Raw genomic sequence first — 17533 nt, 5'->3', positions numbered from 1 at the left:
CAATTTTTGTTTTTAAAGTTTTTTCTAATGTTTATTTATTTGCTTTTTAGAGACAGAGAGTTAAAGAGAGAGCAATCAGAGGAGGGGCAGAGAGATAGGGAGACAGAATCCCAATCAGGCCCTGCGCTCTCAGTGCAGTGCCCGACATGGGGCTCGAATGCATGAACTGTGAGATTGTGACCTGAGCCTAAATCAAGAATTAGATGCTTAACCAACACCACCCAGTGCCCCTACAATTGCAATTATTAGGTCGTTCTGAAGTTATTGTCATGGCTTTTTAAAAAGATAGGTTCTTTTTACTGAGCAATATTTCAAAATAGACATCCAACCAAAACCAATAGGTTTGCTTTTGAGTTGAGTTGAAGCATTGTGATTGAAATGGAAGGAAAAGCCAGAGCTAAGTGAATGAGCCTCTGAATGAGATCAATTTCATCTCCTGTCAAATTTGGGTAAAAAGCAGATGCCAAGCTGGCTCTTTTATTTCTGTGCCATTCTGGCCATCCAGACTTGAACCCATAAAGGATAATGACATGTCTAACTTACTGCCCAGACAGTTCTATAATTGCCACACCTGGGGCTACGTACACCCACCTTACACGCAGCCGCATTCCAATTTCCAAGGACCAGTCCGGCCTTCAGACAAGGAAATCCATAGTCTAAGAACTCAGCGTCAACTCTGCTTGGGTGGGGACCATACTCTGTCTTTGGTTGTCCATGCCAGAAATTGGACCCTCTCCTGTTCTTTGGAAATTGATTCAGCCCACTTTATTCCTCACTCATGGGAACCCCGTTCTCCCCATATGTTTAAATTCCTATAAATAGGCAAGCCAGCCTTGTTACCTTAACAGCCATCTTTTGTTTGGGTTTGTCCTGCTCCATTCTGACTCAGCCAAGGATTTAAAGGTGAGCACTGGGGCAAGGGATGGCATAATGATTCAGAGAAGCTCATGAGATAAGACTATATGCTGAGCCAAGCTTGGCCATTGTGCTGTGTAGCTGAGGGACACCAGCTGAGGGGAGTAATAGATATAGCACAGATACCATCTTCCCAGAGAGCTCTGTGGCCAGCCATAGTTATATGACATGCTGAGTGCTCTGTCTGCTACTGTTTCATGACATTGTCTATGACACCCAGTCTCTTTGGTGAATAAAAGAAAGTTCCTGCTAAATACTTTCTAATCTAAACTAGATAAGTGGAATAAAAGTCCAGAAGACTTTTCTAATCTCTGGTGTCTGTTTCTACCTTGTCCTACTTATCTGTTTTCTCTGCAGCAACATTTCTGCCCCCTTCCTTCCTCTGTCAGAAAGTTGTCACAGGAAGGAGTTCCAGAAGCAATTCATTTATAAAAGGAAGAGCAATGTAGCAAACACTGAAAACAAATGGAAACACACATAGGCTTTGGGATCAGAGAGACCTGTGTTGAAATACTGACTTTGCTATCCCTAACTGGAGCAAGTTTCTCTTTCCCCATTGAAATGAGAATACAATTAAAGAGGCTGTGGGGTTTTTTTTTTGGAGAGGGGGTGGAGTGCACACAGAGTGCCTGGCCTATTGGATACTTAAAACACACTAATTATTATCTTGGTTTTTATTGATAAGACGGCCTAGGAGACTAAAAGTTCTGATGTACCTTGTTGTAGAGGGAAAAAAACTGATATGTACAATGACAAGAAAGGAATGAAAGAATTTGGACTATGGGGAAATAAAATGTGACAACTGTGAGACAATGCTGTTGTTCTGAGGAGAGAAATGAAAAAGACAGACAACTAAAAGGGGGCACCATCTCCCCCAAGTTACAGCTGGGAATTAGAAGGTCAGAAACAAGAGCTAAAGACATTTAGTAAAGAAGAATAAAGAACAGTGAGGGATGTCAAGCAAGTTATTTCCAGCCACTGTCACAGTGAACTGTCATGGCCTTCTGCATGGATTTGCCAGTTCATCAGGCCCTCTTCGTGTTTTTCCCTGCTCCTCTTTTATTTGACATTTCTATGAATTGGCTTCAGATTCCATATAGAATGGCACCCTCCCAAATATTTTCCCCACATAACCCATAGAAGAAGTGAACATATGAATGTATTTTTATCTAATCTGTAAATGTAGGAGTTCCTTCAGCTTGTGAGGAATTGAAATTTGCTTGTGCACGTCTATGTTCTTTCCTTTCTCTGGGTCCATCTTTGGTTTCTTTTTTTCCATCAGGAAGTCTGGGAAAGTGTTTGAATTTTCTCAACATGGCAGTGAATGGCAGTTAAAGTATTAAGATACTTATTTTCAAGGTGCTTGTTGAATGTGAATGACATAATAAAGTCTTTTTATTATGGGTAGCTTAAGATTGACTAGCTGGGAAGTGGCAGAGAGTAAACACAGATGCACACACAGAGAATAGAGAGACGTATTGATAAAATATGTATTTATGCACTATCCCTAAGCTTTGTAAGTGAGAGGGTTTCAGAGAATATTGAGAAAAGTACTGGAGGTTGCACAAAAACCTGTATGTGCAGGTCTATGGCCAATAAACAGGTAGAAACTACCTCACAAGCAGATATGCTTGTGGTTCACAGTGTTCTCATCTTGGCAGGACTGGTGGGCTCATACTCAGCTAGATAAGAGTGTAGGTGGAAAAAGACAGTTTGCACACTGGGAGTATAGTAACCACCGCTGTGTACCATGGCTAACAAATACTGGGGGACTACAATATCTTGTTGCCAAAGGAGGCATCAATCATTGGAACAAAATGCCACAACTTACCTGGGGATACCTATATCTGTTAACCTTCGTGGCTGAGGTCAAGGATCTTTGGGAAGACTTGCATTACATCAGCTCAGATTGATCTCCAAGATTGTTCTCTATCTTGAATACTATGAGTCAGGTCCTGCTAGGGAGGACCTGCTAGGTCCTTCAGGTACTGAAAGTGCCCTGTAACTCCTTCTTTTTCCTGTAATGGACTACTTTGCCCCAATCTGGCTCCACACACTCTTGCCTTTTCCATAGTGCCTCCTTTATTCACCAGAAAGCATAGTACCCTGGCCAAGCCTAGCTCTCACAATCTCTGTGCTGGTTAGCACAAGTCACATTCTTCTAGGGGTGGTTTACATGGTGTGTGCACATAACACTCTAAGCTTGTCTGTCTTCTAGGTCTCTATCTTCCACCTTGTCCCTTCTCTCCCTCCCTACTACTTTAAGTTATGATCACTTCTCACCTGGACTACTGCATTGTCTTCTAATCAATTTCTTTGCTCCTACCCTTACCCCAACCCACCCCAGCCCACCCCAGCTTTACCACAATAGCTGGAGTAATAGTTTTAAAATGCAAATTTGATAGTATCACTCTCAAATTTCTTTCATAAATAAGTCCCAAACAAAAGGCCCCACAAAAGGATCCCGTGCCCATGATCTGGCCTTTATGCCCATCTCTAGTCTCATCTTTTGGAACTCACTGCTGGCATCCTGTGCTTGAGTCATTTTGAGTAATTTGCATTCTGCAAATGTATTGTATTCTTTTATACTGCCATGTTTTTGCCCCTACTGGTACAATCCTACATTCTAGAATACTCTTTTTGCCTTCTAGTTCCAATTCATCTTTTTTAAGGGCTTTGAGATACAATTCACATAAGAATTTGCTCATTTCGAATGTACAGCTCAATGGATTTTTGTTTAACCACAAAATTGTGTAACAGTCTCCACTATTTATTGCCAGAATATCTTTACCCCTCTAAAATAAACTGTGCGCCTATTAGTGGACACTCTTCATTCCCCCCACCCCCCACACAACTACCCACTTCAACTCTGGAAACCACTGATCTACTACTTTCTGTCTCCACAGATTTTTCTCTTTGTTATTCCAAAGTCGTCTTTCAAGATTTTTCTCAGGTTGCCTCCTTCTGTATGCCTCCCGTTCCCCTGATTTCAAAGCCTTTCCTCATCTCTAAGAATTACCTCTGCGTGGGTGTATCATAGTACTTAGCCCATTGTGTTCTTGCCTGCTTCACCACAGGACGTGACTTACTTATCTCTGAAACTCCCCATGTCTAATACTTGGTTTGGTTTAGAGAAAGCACCTCATAACAAGTGAATGAATGAGTGAATGGAAGTCTTCCAGGAAGCGCTAACAGGGAGAGGGGTCTCTCAGTGAATGGGTGAGAGGTGCATTCGTCAATATACAGGTCAAGCCAGACAGTGGATGCCTACATGCGCATTCTTCAGCTTACTTGCTCTTGGATAAACTCAGGAACCGCCCCACCGAGGTCTCTTCCATCTCTACAGTTGATACTCAGGTTCCAGAATTTAGGGGAAAGTTTCTATATGTAGAGAAGAGGAAGTATATCCTCAGGAAATATTCATGATACAACAATTTAAGCTTTTATGTGAGACTAACAGCAATGCCCTCAAGCTTAACTTTTTCAGTTCTCTCTCTCTCTTCCTCCCTCCTGCCTTCTCTTCCTTTTCATTTCTCTCCTTCTCCCTCTCTCTCTCCCTGCTCCCATAGACCTTTGGGATGTTTAAAAAAATATCCCTTTATTTTTAAAGTGCATTTCAGAATACCTCTGATTAACAATACTGGTCTTTAGATTTAAAAAAATTAACTTTAGGGCATCTGGATGGCTCAGTCAGTTAAGCATCCAACTTCAGCTCAGGTCATGATCTCATAGTTCCTGGGTTAGAGCCTCATGTTGGGTTCTGTGCTGACAGCTCAGAGCCTGGAGCCTGCTTCAGATTCTGTGTCTCCCTCTTTCTGCCCCTCCCCCACTCATGCTGTCTCTGTCTCTCAAAAATAAATAAATTATTATTAAATAATATTAAAATAATAATAAAAAATTTAACTTTAGCATGAGATGTCTAAATATGAGTTCACTCAAAAGCTGTTTAATTGTTCCATCCTATGCACCACATTTTTTTTACATAATGGTAAATTTTAAAAGCTCATTAGCAAAGGGAATATAAAACAATTTGCAAACACAATGGAATATCAAGATGTTACATACTAAACCATCTTATTTTCAGCATTTTGTCAGCCTAGATAGCAGTGGGGGTGCACCCTGAGTCTGGCCACCACTGTCTGCTTTCCTCAGTCTCTGTGCCTTTCTCCCGGTTTCAAATGTCTTTGTTCTTTTCTTTTGATCTCTAACCCTGTCTTCCCCATATTTCCTGTCCTCCACTCTTGATCTCTTTCTCTCCTTTTTCGAGTCCCTTCTCTTCCCATCTTGCTGTCCAACCCTTTCTTTATGTCTCACACTGTTTCTCCTCCACTTTCTTTTTGGTCTTCTTCCTGAGTAGCTAGCTTCCTTTTTCTTTCTTTCCTTCTGTTCTTTTCTGCCAGGATGAGGCAGGGAAAAGGGAGTGGGGTGGCAAGGAGGTGAGGAGAAAAAGAGAGAGCGGGGAGAGATTGACTATCTGCCACATCATCTGCTTTGTGCCTTACTTTTTTCTCACTTGTTACGTCGAAACGAAATCATATGTTCCCAGACTACCTCTCAGAGATGGTGTTAAGGTCAAACTTGGGAATGAATATGAGAAAGGTTTGAAAAGAACCAGAGCCCTGTAATTGGAAGCGCTCAGGGGAAAGGGTGGGAGGATTACGGGCCCTGCACTGCTCCAGGATCTAATTAACTGAGGATTGCAGTTCTGGCCTTTCTGAGGAATGTGTTTCTTTTCACCTTTGTTCCACTCATCAAATCACTTGGTTGTCTGTGTACCTTGCTTGAATGTTCTTAGTGTCTTCGGAGGGGAAGGATAACTGGTTCTTTTGTATGCTGTTGATTCTTATCCCTTCCTTTTCTCTTGCCTTGGGCTAGCAAACGGGACCTCCAGCAGCCAGCTCTCCACCCCCAAGTCTAAACAGTCACCCATCTCCACGCCCACCAGTCCTGGCAGTCTCCGGAAGCACAAGGTATTATGTCTCTTATACCTTACTAAACCCCTTTGCACTCGGACTTCTTTGAATGGCTGGGTGAGGGTTTGCTTTGCCATCCTACTTCAATGATGCACCAAGGCCAGAATTTCCCTTCATCTGGTCCTCAAGCTCAACGGCCTGGGAATCCCAGCAAGGGCCAAGCTTCTGGTCACTTTATTTATTCCTCTGACCTCCCCCTCCCCAACACGTTTGTCTACTCCCAGTGACACTTAACCAAAAGGAAGAGGTAACGAAGGTCCCAAACACCCATTCTGACTTAATGATGTCACCAAATGATGGCTCAGGGGATGAGCTGGGCTCTTTTCCTTCCAATTCAGAGGCATAGCAAAGAGGGTATTGAGGGCATTGTATGTTCCCAGACACCAATCTGTAGAACTGACAAAGACAGCAGTCAAAGAAAGTTAGCACTGAGTTAACTCCCTTTAGATTTGCTGGACATCAATATACGAATAGACCCTGATTTTGCTGTGTATTCTTCATTCCCAGGCAGATTCTGGTACAGTGTAGGAAGAGAGAACATATATATGCCACATTGACCCTGGGCACCATTTACATGTCTAAGTCATTCGAAGTAAATATACCACTAAAATAGTAGAAGTTTGTAAATTCTCTAGCCCCACTTTCCAAGCAGATTCCCCCCCACAAGTCTCTTCTGTATAGAAAATCTGAAGTGGTCACTGCCTTGAACCACATCTCTGAGGCAATGTGAATGTGGTTTCTGCTCTGATGGCCTCACTCTAGAGCAGCTTCTTCTAGGATTCTTTTGACTTCTTCCTGCTCAGAAGACTTGGGTTGAGATGGTAAAAGGTGAAAAGCCACCAACGTGGCTAACTCCATCATGGAACCATGAGCTGAAAAAGATTTTAGGTGGAGATACATTAGTTTCCTTTAAGTCTCTCAATAATCTTGTGAGGTTGGCATTTTGCAGAGGAGAAAACTAAGAGCCAGGAAGGTTAAGATACTAAGGTGACAGATCTAGGTAGTGTCACACATTAAGACTGGCACCCAGGATACCAGCAGTATGCTGGAGCCAGTTCAGGCTAGCTCACAGGAGCTGATTGTGAACATCATTTCCCAGCTCTGTGTTCAGTGACATCCTGTTGGTAGCCACAGCTCAGTCATGGTGGGAATATTTGCACCATGGAAATCAACAAGCACTACAAATCAAGGCTGTTGTTTGCTCCCCCTCTCCCCCCAGAAAATAGGTTGTTAAACATTTAACAGCACACTGCTGCCTGACATTCATTTTCATTTTCTTCTCTCTCCACTAGGGCTTTAATTTCCTGGTTAATCTGACCATTACCTGTTCTGTCATTCCTAGTTCCTGTTCATTTCTTTAATGACTCCTTTAACTTTCTGGCATTGACCCCAACCAGAACCTTCTAATTGTCCTGCTCAGCTATTTTGTTTCCCCAAAGGAGGGTCTGCTGAACTGTGTAGCTAATGTTACCCAGAGGTTGTGGCATGGAGAAAAACTACTCTTGCAGTCAGCTTTCAGTAATTCTGAGCAGCAAAGCTTATTCCTATGAACATTCCAACCAAACTTCAATGTTATCCTGCTTCTTACTGTAGCTTTGCCCTATGCATTTCTGCTGTTATTGTCCTTCTGAGAAGTGTGACCTTTGATCACTACCTTCCCAAAGAGATGGGGTTGCTTGTGCATTTATTTGGTCTGCTCACGTAAGTCATTCAGCTTTTCAGTTTGATGTGCTCAGTTCATTTGTGCTAATGTGAAGGGCTCGCAGTGTTAAACAATTTCTCGTGGTTGGGTTTTGCAGGCTTTTGGTGGGGGTGTTTTGTTTTGACTCGATTCTCCAAACTAATTTAACCATTGTGGGACTAGAACAAACCATAGGTGGTAGCATTGTCAGAGCCTCACTGTTTTCTTCACTGTGGGATTTTTAGTGCCTCCTCTTATTTTTAAAATTACTCTTTTTTTTTTAATGACAGTGAAGCATGCAACCATTAAGTAATAAATTATAGAATTTTCTAGAGCACATTTTTGGATTTTGGTGAACTTTTAAGAAACATTTGGATGTTGGTGGACTTCATACTAATTTTTTAACTTCTTTGAGATCATTTCAAATTTACGGAAAAGTCACAAGAGTAACATAAAAAACTGTATACTCTTTACACAGATTCACCAGTTGTTTACGTTTTGTCCCATTTACTTTTATGCGTGCACACACACACACGCACACACACACACACTTTGCCATTTTTTTAACCGCTTGTTATTAATTTGCAGATATCATACCCTTTGACCCCCGCGTACTTCAGTGTGTATTTCCTAACAATAAGGACATTTTCATTCATAACAATAGTACAGTTATCAAAATCAGGAATTTTGCACTGGTGAAGCACTATTATATACTCTACAGCCCATATTCAAACTTTATCCGTTGCTCCAATAACATTCTTGTTCTGTGCCAAGATCAAATCTGGGATCACACATTGCCTTCAGTTGGGATGTCCCTTTTAGTCTTCTTTAATCTTGAAAACTTCTTGAGTCTTTCTTTTTGACAGCGTATTGTAGAAATGGAGAGTACAGGCCAGTTATTTGGTAGCATGTCCTCTTATTTAGGTGTGCCTGATGTTTCCTTGTGAGTAAGTCCTTAGTATGCATTAAGGGCAGAATTGACATGGAAATGATGTTGTGTGTCTCTTAGCAGTGCATCCTATCAGGATGCAATAGCCTCATGCTTACACCACCAATGATGGAAGGTGAACTGGTGTTTCTGAGTAAGCTAAAAAGTATCTTGTGACCTTGGCTCACTCCCCCTGGGTTTCAGGCCTCAGCTTCTTGCTCCTTCTTTTACATAGCTACCATCAAGGTCCTTGGGCAGTGGGCCCAAGCCTTTCTTATCTGAATTTCCATCCAAGTAGACCTGAAAGGTGTGAGTCATGGTGGAGTCAGGAAGCAGGTGGCTGAGGTCGTGACTTTCCTCCTGCGCAACTGGAAACAAACTTGAAGTCCCAGCATCCCTTTGGTAACTTTTGATGGCTCTGGCAGGACCCTAAGCTGTAATCAACCTCTTGGCTTCCTCTCTTAAGCAGCTCATGGAGAATCCTCTTTAATGCAGCTGTGATGGGGTTAGCCAAAGTCCGCATGCTCAAGTGCTACAATATGGACACAAAGTAAATCCTTGGATAGTTAATGAGAACAACATTTTGCATTTCTATACTGCTTCATCCTTTTGCTAGTCATCTTCCCATTTGCCTTGGTGATAACACTTTAGGAGAAATAACGCAGGTGGCATTTCCACTTTAAAAATGAGAAAAAGTGGGTGCTGGGGTTAAAGACAACCCCTGTATGATTCAACACTTTGAAGAAGGTAGCACATTAAAGATGTTCAAAAAGCCTAGACATTTAGTGAAACTCTTTCATTTATTAAATTTTTTTCCAGATTGGTGACTTGCACTCATAACTTTAAATTTGCTTGCAAAGTTGTCTAGAAATCAAAGGGAAATACATTTGACATATATTTGAAAATACAACTGGGGCACATGGGTGGCTCAGTTGGTGGAGCCATCAACTTAGGCTCAGATGTAACTGTACATTTTCCTCTATGTTTCTAGACATTTTTTCTGTCATCTTATAAGTGCTTGGAGAGATAGTTTGATGAATAAAGCAGGGTCCTGACCCTTAAATCACAAACACCACTCTAAGTGGATTTTGGTAGTATAATCAAGAGCAAACAAAAGGGCTATAGGAACACAAAGAGAGGTGGGAAAGGCATCTGATTGGAGGAGCGTGGGAGATGGGAAACGTTTTGCAGACTAGGTGACATTTAAATGGGGCCTGGGTAGGCTTTTGATGAGAATGGGCATTCCAGCATTTTCTAGAACAAAGCCACAGCATCAGAAAAGTGCAGGGCATGTTTGGGAAAAAGCAAACTCAAACTAGAAGCCAGGTTTCTCAAAACTCCTCTCTGACTTCCTTTGGACTATAAGGTCCTTGGATCAGAGACCAAGTTTTTGTTTTCTCTAATGCAATAGTATTGCCAGCACAGCTGTATTTGTTACAAACATTTTGTTCTGTGGAGCTCCAAGGGACCAAGAAAATGAATTTCAGGTGCAAATTATTTGTATTGTTAAGCAATATGTGTGTTTCTGTATTTCTACATATCGATCAACAAAAACACAGTGTTGAGATAATTCCTTTTCCTGAACATTGTTCTACCCAAGCAAGAAAATATATTTGGAATAGTAAATAAGTGCATGGAGGACAGAAGCACAGAAGTTCACTCCCAAGCCTAGTCCTATGGATTCTCTCCATAGCCTGTACCTCACCTTACCCGTCCCAAGTAAAATATCTTCATGATGCTACCCTTAGGCCTGTCTCCACTTCCTCTGAAATATAGGTCAAAATAGTCTTCTCCTATAATTATTTCCACCAGCCAACCAACTGCACTGAAAGGTCTATTATATGAATAATCAAGAGCAAGGGTGAATGCTAAAGCCCCAGTGGGTCAGTGTGGTGGGACTCAAAGTGGCCTCCAGAATGAAAGAGCCCTTCTGTATTGCCCAAAAAAATGCCCGGGGAGCTCATTAATATGGCAGTGTTTGTCTCATATTTCTTGCTTTGGTCTGACTAATACAACACAAACTGCAATGATCTCACTTCTATTTCAAGAATTTTAAAACCAGAAAGAACCTGAAAGATCTTCTGTCTAATGGAGTTCATCAATAGTCACAGTATAGTCCTAGAACAAAAGCACTACAAAACTGTCTCTTATATTTGTACACATCATTACATGCTGTATATTACTATACACATTATCCATCGATGCATGCATATTGCTGTATAGGGTTGCATGCTCAGGAATCACAATCAGTATTCAGTTGTCAGCATAAGGGATTTTCAAAGGTACTATTTTTTAAATAACAGCTTATTGAGATGTAATTCACATACTATAAAATTCACCTTTTTATAGTATGCACTTTAGTAGTTTTCAGTGTAATCAGAAAGTTGTACAAGAATATATTCATTACCCTTAAGAGTAGTCACAGCCCCTTCTCCCTCCACCCAATCCTTGGCAACCACTAATCTACTCTCTGTTTTGATGAGTTAGCATATTTTGAACTTTTCATATAAATTTCCCTCTGAGCACTGCTTTGGCTGCACCTCATAACTTTTCTTGTATTATTTCATTTTCCTTTATCTCAAAAGTCATTTCTAAATTCCCTTGTGATTCCTTCTTTGACCCATTGGCTATTTAGCAGTATGTTAATTTCCACGTATTTGTCAGTTTCCCAAATATCTTTCTTTCTTTCTTTTTTTTTTTAAGTGGGCTCCACACTGGGCAGGACTCAATCTCACAACCTTGAGATTAAGACCTGAGCTGAGATCAAGAATTGGACTCAACCAATTGAGCCTCCCAGGCACCGCTTCCCCAATATTTTTCTGTTATTTCATTCTAATTTATTTCTGATGTAGTCAAAGAACATACTTTGTATATTTTCAATCCTTTTATATTTATTCAGACTTGTTTTATGACCTAACATATGATCTATTCTGCAGAATGTTCCATGGGCCCTTGAGAAGAATGTGTATTTTGCTGTTGTTGGATGGAGTATTCTATAGATGTGTAATTGTTTATAGTGTTGTTCAAGTCTTCTCTTTCTCTTTCTGCCTAGTTGTTCTGTACCTTATTGAAGGTGGAGTGTTGAAGTCTTTAACTATTATAGTTGGCTTGTTGATTCCTTCAATTAAGTGCTGTTTGCTTTACATAGTTTGGTGCTGTTTTGTTAAGACACATATATGTTTATAATTATGTTTTCAGATGCTTGGATTTCTTTTATCATTAGAAAATGTCCTTATTTGTCTTAGTAACAATTTTTGCCTTGAAGGCTATTTTTTTTTCTCTTATTAGTATAGCCTTTCCAGCTCTCTTTTGATTACTAACTGCATGGTAAGTCTTCCCATCTTTTTGCTTTCAACGAATTTGTATCTTTAAGTTGTGTCTCTTTCAAGCATCATAGAGCTGGATCATGTTGTTTTTTTTCTTAAATCCATTCCATCAATCTGCTTTTTCATTTGAGTGTTTAATCTACTTATGTTTAATGTAATTACTGGTAAGGTATGAATTACATCTGCCATTTTGTAATTTTCTATGTGTCTTATGTCTTTTCTTTCCTTTATTCCTTAATTTCTTCTCTTTATTATATTAGATATTTTCCTAATATCTATCACATACCATTTTATTTTTATTTTTTAAATGTTTATTTATTTTTGTGAGAGAGAGAGAGAGAGAGTGAGTGAGAGAGAGCGCGAGCGAGTGAGCATGAGTGGGGGTGGGGCAGAAAGACAGGGAGACACATAATCTAAAACAGGCTCCAGGCTCCCAGGTGTCAGCACAGAGCCCAATGCAAGGCTCAAACTCACGAACCACAAGATTATGACCTGATCTGAAGTCGGCATTTAACCGACTGAGCCACCCAGGCTCCCCTGACACATACCATTTTAATCTCTTTGTATTTTTACTAATTTTATTTTGAGTCATTTTCTTTGTGACTGCCCTGGGAAGTACAATTAATATCTTAATGCAATCTGCTTTGGAATAATATCAACTTAATTTCAATTGAATATAAAAAACATTTACTATAGTATAGCTTTGTCCCTCCCCCCTGCTTTTGTGCTCTTATTGACATACAGATTACATCTTTATACATAATAATTTCATCAACACACTTATATAATTATGCTTTCATGCAGTTGTCATTTGAACTGGACAATAGAAGAAAAGAGTTACAAAAATCAATTTGTTCAGTCTTTTGTATTTACCTATGTATTTACCTTTTCCAGTGTTCTTTCTTTCTTATGTGGATTTGAATTACTGTCTACTGTCCTTTCCTTTCTTCCTGAAGGATTCTCTTTATTATTTCTTGTAGGATATTTCTGCTAGCAATGAATGCTCTTTGTTTATCTGGGAATGTCTTATTTTCTCCTTCATTCTTGAAGGATAATTTTGCTAGATTTTCTTAAATGCATTGTGTGTGTGTGTGTGTGTGTGTGTGTGTGTGTGTGTGTTGGGACATGATTTCAGCGCCCTGTCAGACACTTTGTCTTAGCCTTCATTTGCTGCTTGTGCAGGGCCATAAGACCAACCATAGGTGAGAGATTAGGGCCTTCTGAAGTCTTTTCCCAGAATACACCCAGTCCTAAACATGTGTCATGTCATGTCATAGAGATGGCTGGAAATATGTTGGAGCTTTACAAAGTCTCCTATGGATATTAATTCTCTAGCTTTTCCCTTTAAGGTTTTGAGCAGCTTCATTTGCCCCAATGGGTTTCTTTACTTTAGGCAGTTGTGATTTTAAACAATTGTAGCTGATTAATGCTCCCTGAAAAGGCTGTTCACAGTGAGTGTGCTCTGCACCAGGTCAAATAAAGGAGAGCCCTTTAACGAGGAATTTCCAAGGAGGTGCCGGACAGGTCAAATAGTGACAATTCTCTGGGAATGAGGAATTTCAGGGAGCTCCCAACTCATTCTGCATCCTCCAGTTGCTACTAAATTGCTGCTCTTCAGATACCGTAATTGTGAGAGTATTGGTTTGCTTTCTTGGGGTTTTTTTTTAGATGTTTATTTATTTATGTTGAGAGAGAAAGAGTGAGTGAGCAGGGGAGGGGCAGAGAGAGAGGGAAAGAGAATTCCCAGCAGGCCCCGCACTGCCTGCAGAAAGCCCAACGCCAGGCTTCAGCTCATAAAACATGAGATCAGCACCTGAGCGGAAATCGAGTCAGGTGCTTTACTGACTGAGCCACCCAGGTGCCCTGAGGCTATTGGCTTTCTAAGCTACCCAGAGTGTGGCGAGATAGAGAAGGGAAAGAGAAGAAGCGAAAGCACTACATAGTTTGGTATTCCTACTGCAATTCAGCTATTTTTCTTAAATGAACACCTCTTGGATTGCTGCAAGCGTTTGGTTAATTTCCAGAGTTTTGAGAATGTTGATTTTGACAATTTTTCCAGTGTCACTGCATTTGTGTGGGAGCACATTTTCAAAATCTTTCTTCACTGCTCTGGGGGTCTAGAGCCCAAAGATACTTTAGTCTATGTTTAATTTTTACTTTACTCAAGTACAGGAGAACTCAAATCCCTTCATAGGTGTGACTCAATCGTATGCCACTTTGCCTCAGTTCAATTTTACAAATTTTTGTTGAACTCCTGTTCCCTCAGCCTTGTATTTCCTCTCTGTTTGTCAGTTTTATAAGAGATTGTGTTTGGTAGTTTAGAACAAGGGTGCCAAATCCTGCCAAGGGTCTGGTTGTTTGGCGATGTCCCCCAGATGTAAAAGAAAATGTTTCTTACATCTTTAACTTTAAAGAGTTATAAAAGAAGCTAAACCCAAACAAACCGGACTACATGACAGAGAACAAATGTGGCCAGCCAAGAGAACCCAAAATAATTACTATCTAGCCCTTTGCAAAAAAAGTTTGCCAGCCCCTGATTTACAGTGAAGGGACGGCAGGTTGGTGAGAAGTGAATGTATTTGCTATAGTTGCCATTCTTGTGCTTTGAAATAATTGTTCCCCGGATAGTCTCAAATAATAGTCTGAGAGGTAGAAGAGACCTTACATATTGTCCATCCCAAAGTCTGAATTTTCTCGATGAAGACACCAAGATTCAAAGACTTGTTCAAAGCCACGGTACTAATTATGCAGGGCTAAAAGCTCAGGTTTCTGAATATACTTTGCTCCTCTTTCCAGTGAAGCTGCCTAAAAGTTTTCTTGCCTCTTTTTTCTCAGCAAAAATCATTGGGTTTTTTTTTTAAAGATTTTATTGTTAACTAATCTCTATACCCACATGGGGAACACACTTACAACCTCAAGATCAAGAGTTCTGCGCTCTACCAACGGAGCCAGCCAGGCGCCCCACAGTAAAAAGCATTCTTAATGCTAGGTAAATAAGTCACACTCTTCCCTATTGTCTTTTTTCATATAACTTATGGAGAAGCTAAGCTGTATGCTCCAATTTTTTGGACAGCTCTCTACTGAAGTTCTCTGTATTATACCAAGGAGGGTGTCTTAAATATCCAGAGAGTTGACCTTAAATCTTTCAGTTCCCTTTAGTATCTGGCTGATAATATGAATGATAACAGTGATTTTCAAACCGTTTCATTTAGAGATGGGTGAGATTCTGGCCCCCCATGTCTTATTCAACTACAACAACTACACTTTCATTTATTTTATGTATTGGGTTTTCAAAAAAAAATTCGCTTGAATGGAGGATTTATAAGGAGAAAAGAGAGATTTGAAAATCACTGATTTAGACTATAGGTGAAGTAAGTCCAAGAGAAAACATGAGTACTTCCAAATACAGCTCTGGGGACAATGGGAAAAACCAATGTCATATCATCTCCCCATCTCAAGACATCATGGATCCTAACTCTTGGTGCAAAACAGAAGAGCATTAGAAAATAAGTTAGAAGTAGGAAGATGGGGCACATTTTGTTGGTCAGCATTTGTTCAGGGCCCGGCAGTTCTCTGGGAGTCTGAAATGAATTCATATATGTGTATATATGTATATATTCATATATATGTATATATGTATATCTTCACCACTGATTTTTGACAAAAGCACAAATGCAATCAATGGAGGAAAGATAGCCTTTTCAATAAGTGGTGTTGGAGCAATTAGATATCCATAGGCCAAAAAAATGACCCCTAACCTAAACCTCACATCGTGTGCAAAAAATAACTCAAAAACAGACTATAGATGTATGTGTAAAACAGGTAGAAAGGAAACATAGGAGAAGCTCTTGTTGATCTTTGGCTAGGCAAAGAATTCTTAGGTTTAACAACAAAAGCACTGTCCATAATAATAAAAAATAATAAATTGGACCTTATCAAAATTCAAAACTTTTGGTCTGTCAAAGACCTCCCTAAGGGTGTGAAGAGACAAGCTACAGAGTGGGAGAAAAAACTTGTGAGCCACATATCGACCCAGAGACATATGTAGAGCATAAAAACAACTATTAAAACTCAACATTAAGAGAGAAGAAATCCAACTAGAAAATGAACAAAAGATCCAAAGAAACGTTACACTGAGGAGAAATTACAGATGCCAACTGTGCACATGAGAAGACATTTAATACCGTTAGCCATCAGGAAAATGTAAATCAAAATCACAATGAGATAGCACTACAAACCCATGGGAATAGCTAAAATAAAAAAAGTATCACAAACACCAAATACCAGTGAGGATGTGGATAGACCAGATTACTAATACTTTTCTGGTGAGAACGTAAATAGTACACCCATTCTGGAAAACGATACTGCAGTCTTTACAAATGAAACACCCAATTGTGATGCAACTCCGCAGTCATACTCTTGAGCGTTTATTCCCGAGAAATGAAAATTTATGTTCACACAAAAACCTGTATGGGAATGTTTATTGCAAGCTTTGTTTGTAATAATCCCCATGCCCTTCAGCCGGTGAAGAGTTAACCAAACTGTGCTATAATCACACTGTGGAATACTGCTCAGCAATATAAAGGAGTGCACTGTTGCTACAACTTGTATGAATCTCCAGGGGAATTATGCTGAATGGAAAGGGCCAGTCCCAAAAGGTTACATATTGTATGATTCCATTTATATAATGTTCTTGGAATGACAAGACTGTAAAAATGGGAAACAGATTATTGGTTGCCAGGGAGGTTTGGAGGTGGGAGACAGAGGGGGGAATGTAGCTCTAAGTAGGGTAGCACGAGGGTGCCCTTTGACAAGGATACAGATCTTTATCTAGCTGTGGTGGTAGTCACACTGATATACACATGTGGTAAAATTTCATAAGACTACACCCCTCCAAACACACATGACTGCATAGAAAATGGTCAGATATTACCATTGGGGGAAACTGAGTGAAAGATATACTGGCACAAATATACCTCCCTATACTTCAGCTTCCTATTAACCTATAATTAGTTCAAGATAAAAATGAGAAGGGCCCTTAGATAGCTCAGTCCGTTAAGCATCGGACTTTCAAATTTGGCTTAGGTCAAGATCCCATGGTTCGTGAGTTCAAGCCCTGCATCGAGCTCTGCCCTGACAGCACAGAGCCTACTTGTGATTCTCTCTCTTTCCCTCTCTCTTTGCCCCTCTCCTGCTCGTTCTCTCTCTCTCTCTCAATAAATAAGAATTTTTTAAAAATTAGAGAAAATACTAATTAAAAAAACAGCCACACGATTTTTCCCATTGTAGGGCCTAAGATGGCAAAAAAAAAAAAGGAGAGTTAACTTGATATCTTATCTTCTTACAGGATCTGTATCTGCCTCTGTCCTTGGATGACTCAGACTCACTCGGTGATTCCATGTGAAGGAGAAGAGAACGTTCAGAGTCCAGAGTACAAACCCAATCTTACCATTACAATAGGGTACTTCTGCTAAAGTGTCCAACATGGCTACTGGTGCTTTCAAGTTTTTATGTTTTTGTTGTTGTTTTTTTTAAAAACACACTGTAATATGTTGGGTTTATTTTCCTGTGATTTCTCCTCTGGGCCACTTATCCACAGTTAACCAACCATAAGAGATAGATTGATAACCATCCTTTGGGGTAACTTTCCAGGGATGCAAAATGTGCTAGTCCATGACCTTTCTATTGAAAACATAGGCGCCTGTGCTAT

At 40.2% G+C, this 17533-nt stretch overlaps 1 protein-coding gene across 8 annotated transcripts in view; it reads left to right on the top strand.

Moving 5' to 3' along the window:
- Positions 1-17330, top strand: part of DCX (doublecortin) — a 162636-nt gene extending 145306 nt beyond the window's left edge. For 5 of the 8 annotated variants that reach the window (XM_029930322.1, XM_029930323.1, XM_029930325.1 and 2 more), the window contains 2 exons: positions 5791-5888; positions 17171-17330. In XM_029930322.1, the coding sequence (XP_029786182.1) occupies positions 5791-5888; positions 17171-17227 (155 nt within the window). In that variant the 3' untranslated portion in view covers positions 17228-17330. The remainder of the gene's footprint in view (positions 1-5790; positions 5889-17170) is intronic. The other 3 variants (XM_029930326.1, XM_029930324.1, XM_029930319.1) reach the window with 2 other exon arrangements.
- The last annotated feature ends 203 nt before the right edge of the window (positions 17331-17533 follow it).

This window comes from Suricata suricatta, chromosome X, assembly GCF_006229205.1.
Source record: "Suricata suricatta isolate VVHF042 chromosome X, meerkat_22Aug2017_6uvM2_HiC, whole genome shotgun sequence".
Classification (NCBI taxonomy): domain Eukaryota; kingdom Metazoa; phylum Chordata; class Mammalia; order Carnivora; family Herpestidae; genus Suricata; species Suricata suricatta.
The sequence above is the reverse complement of the archived record's forward strand: the minus strand, read 5'-3'. Positions and strand labels throughout refer to the sequence as shown.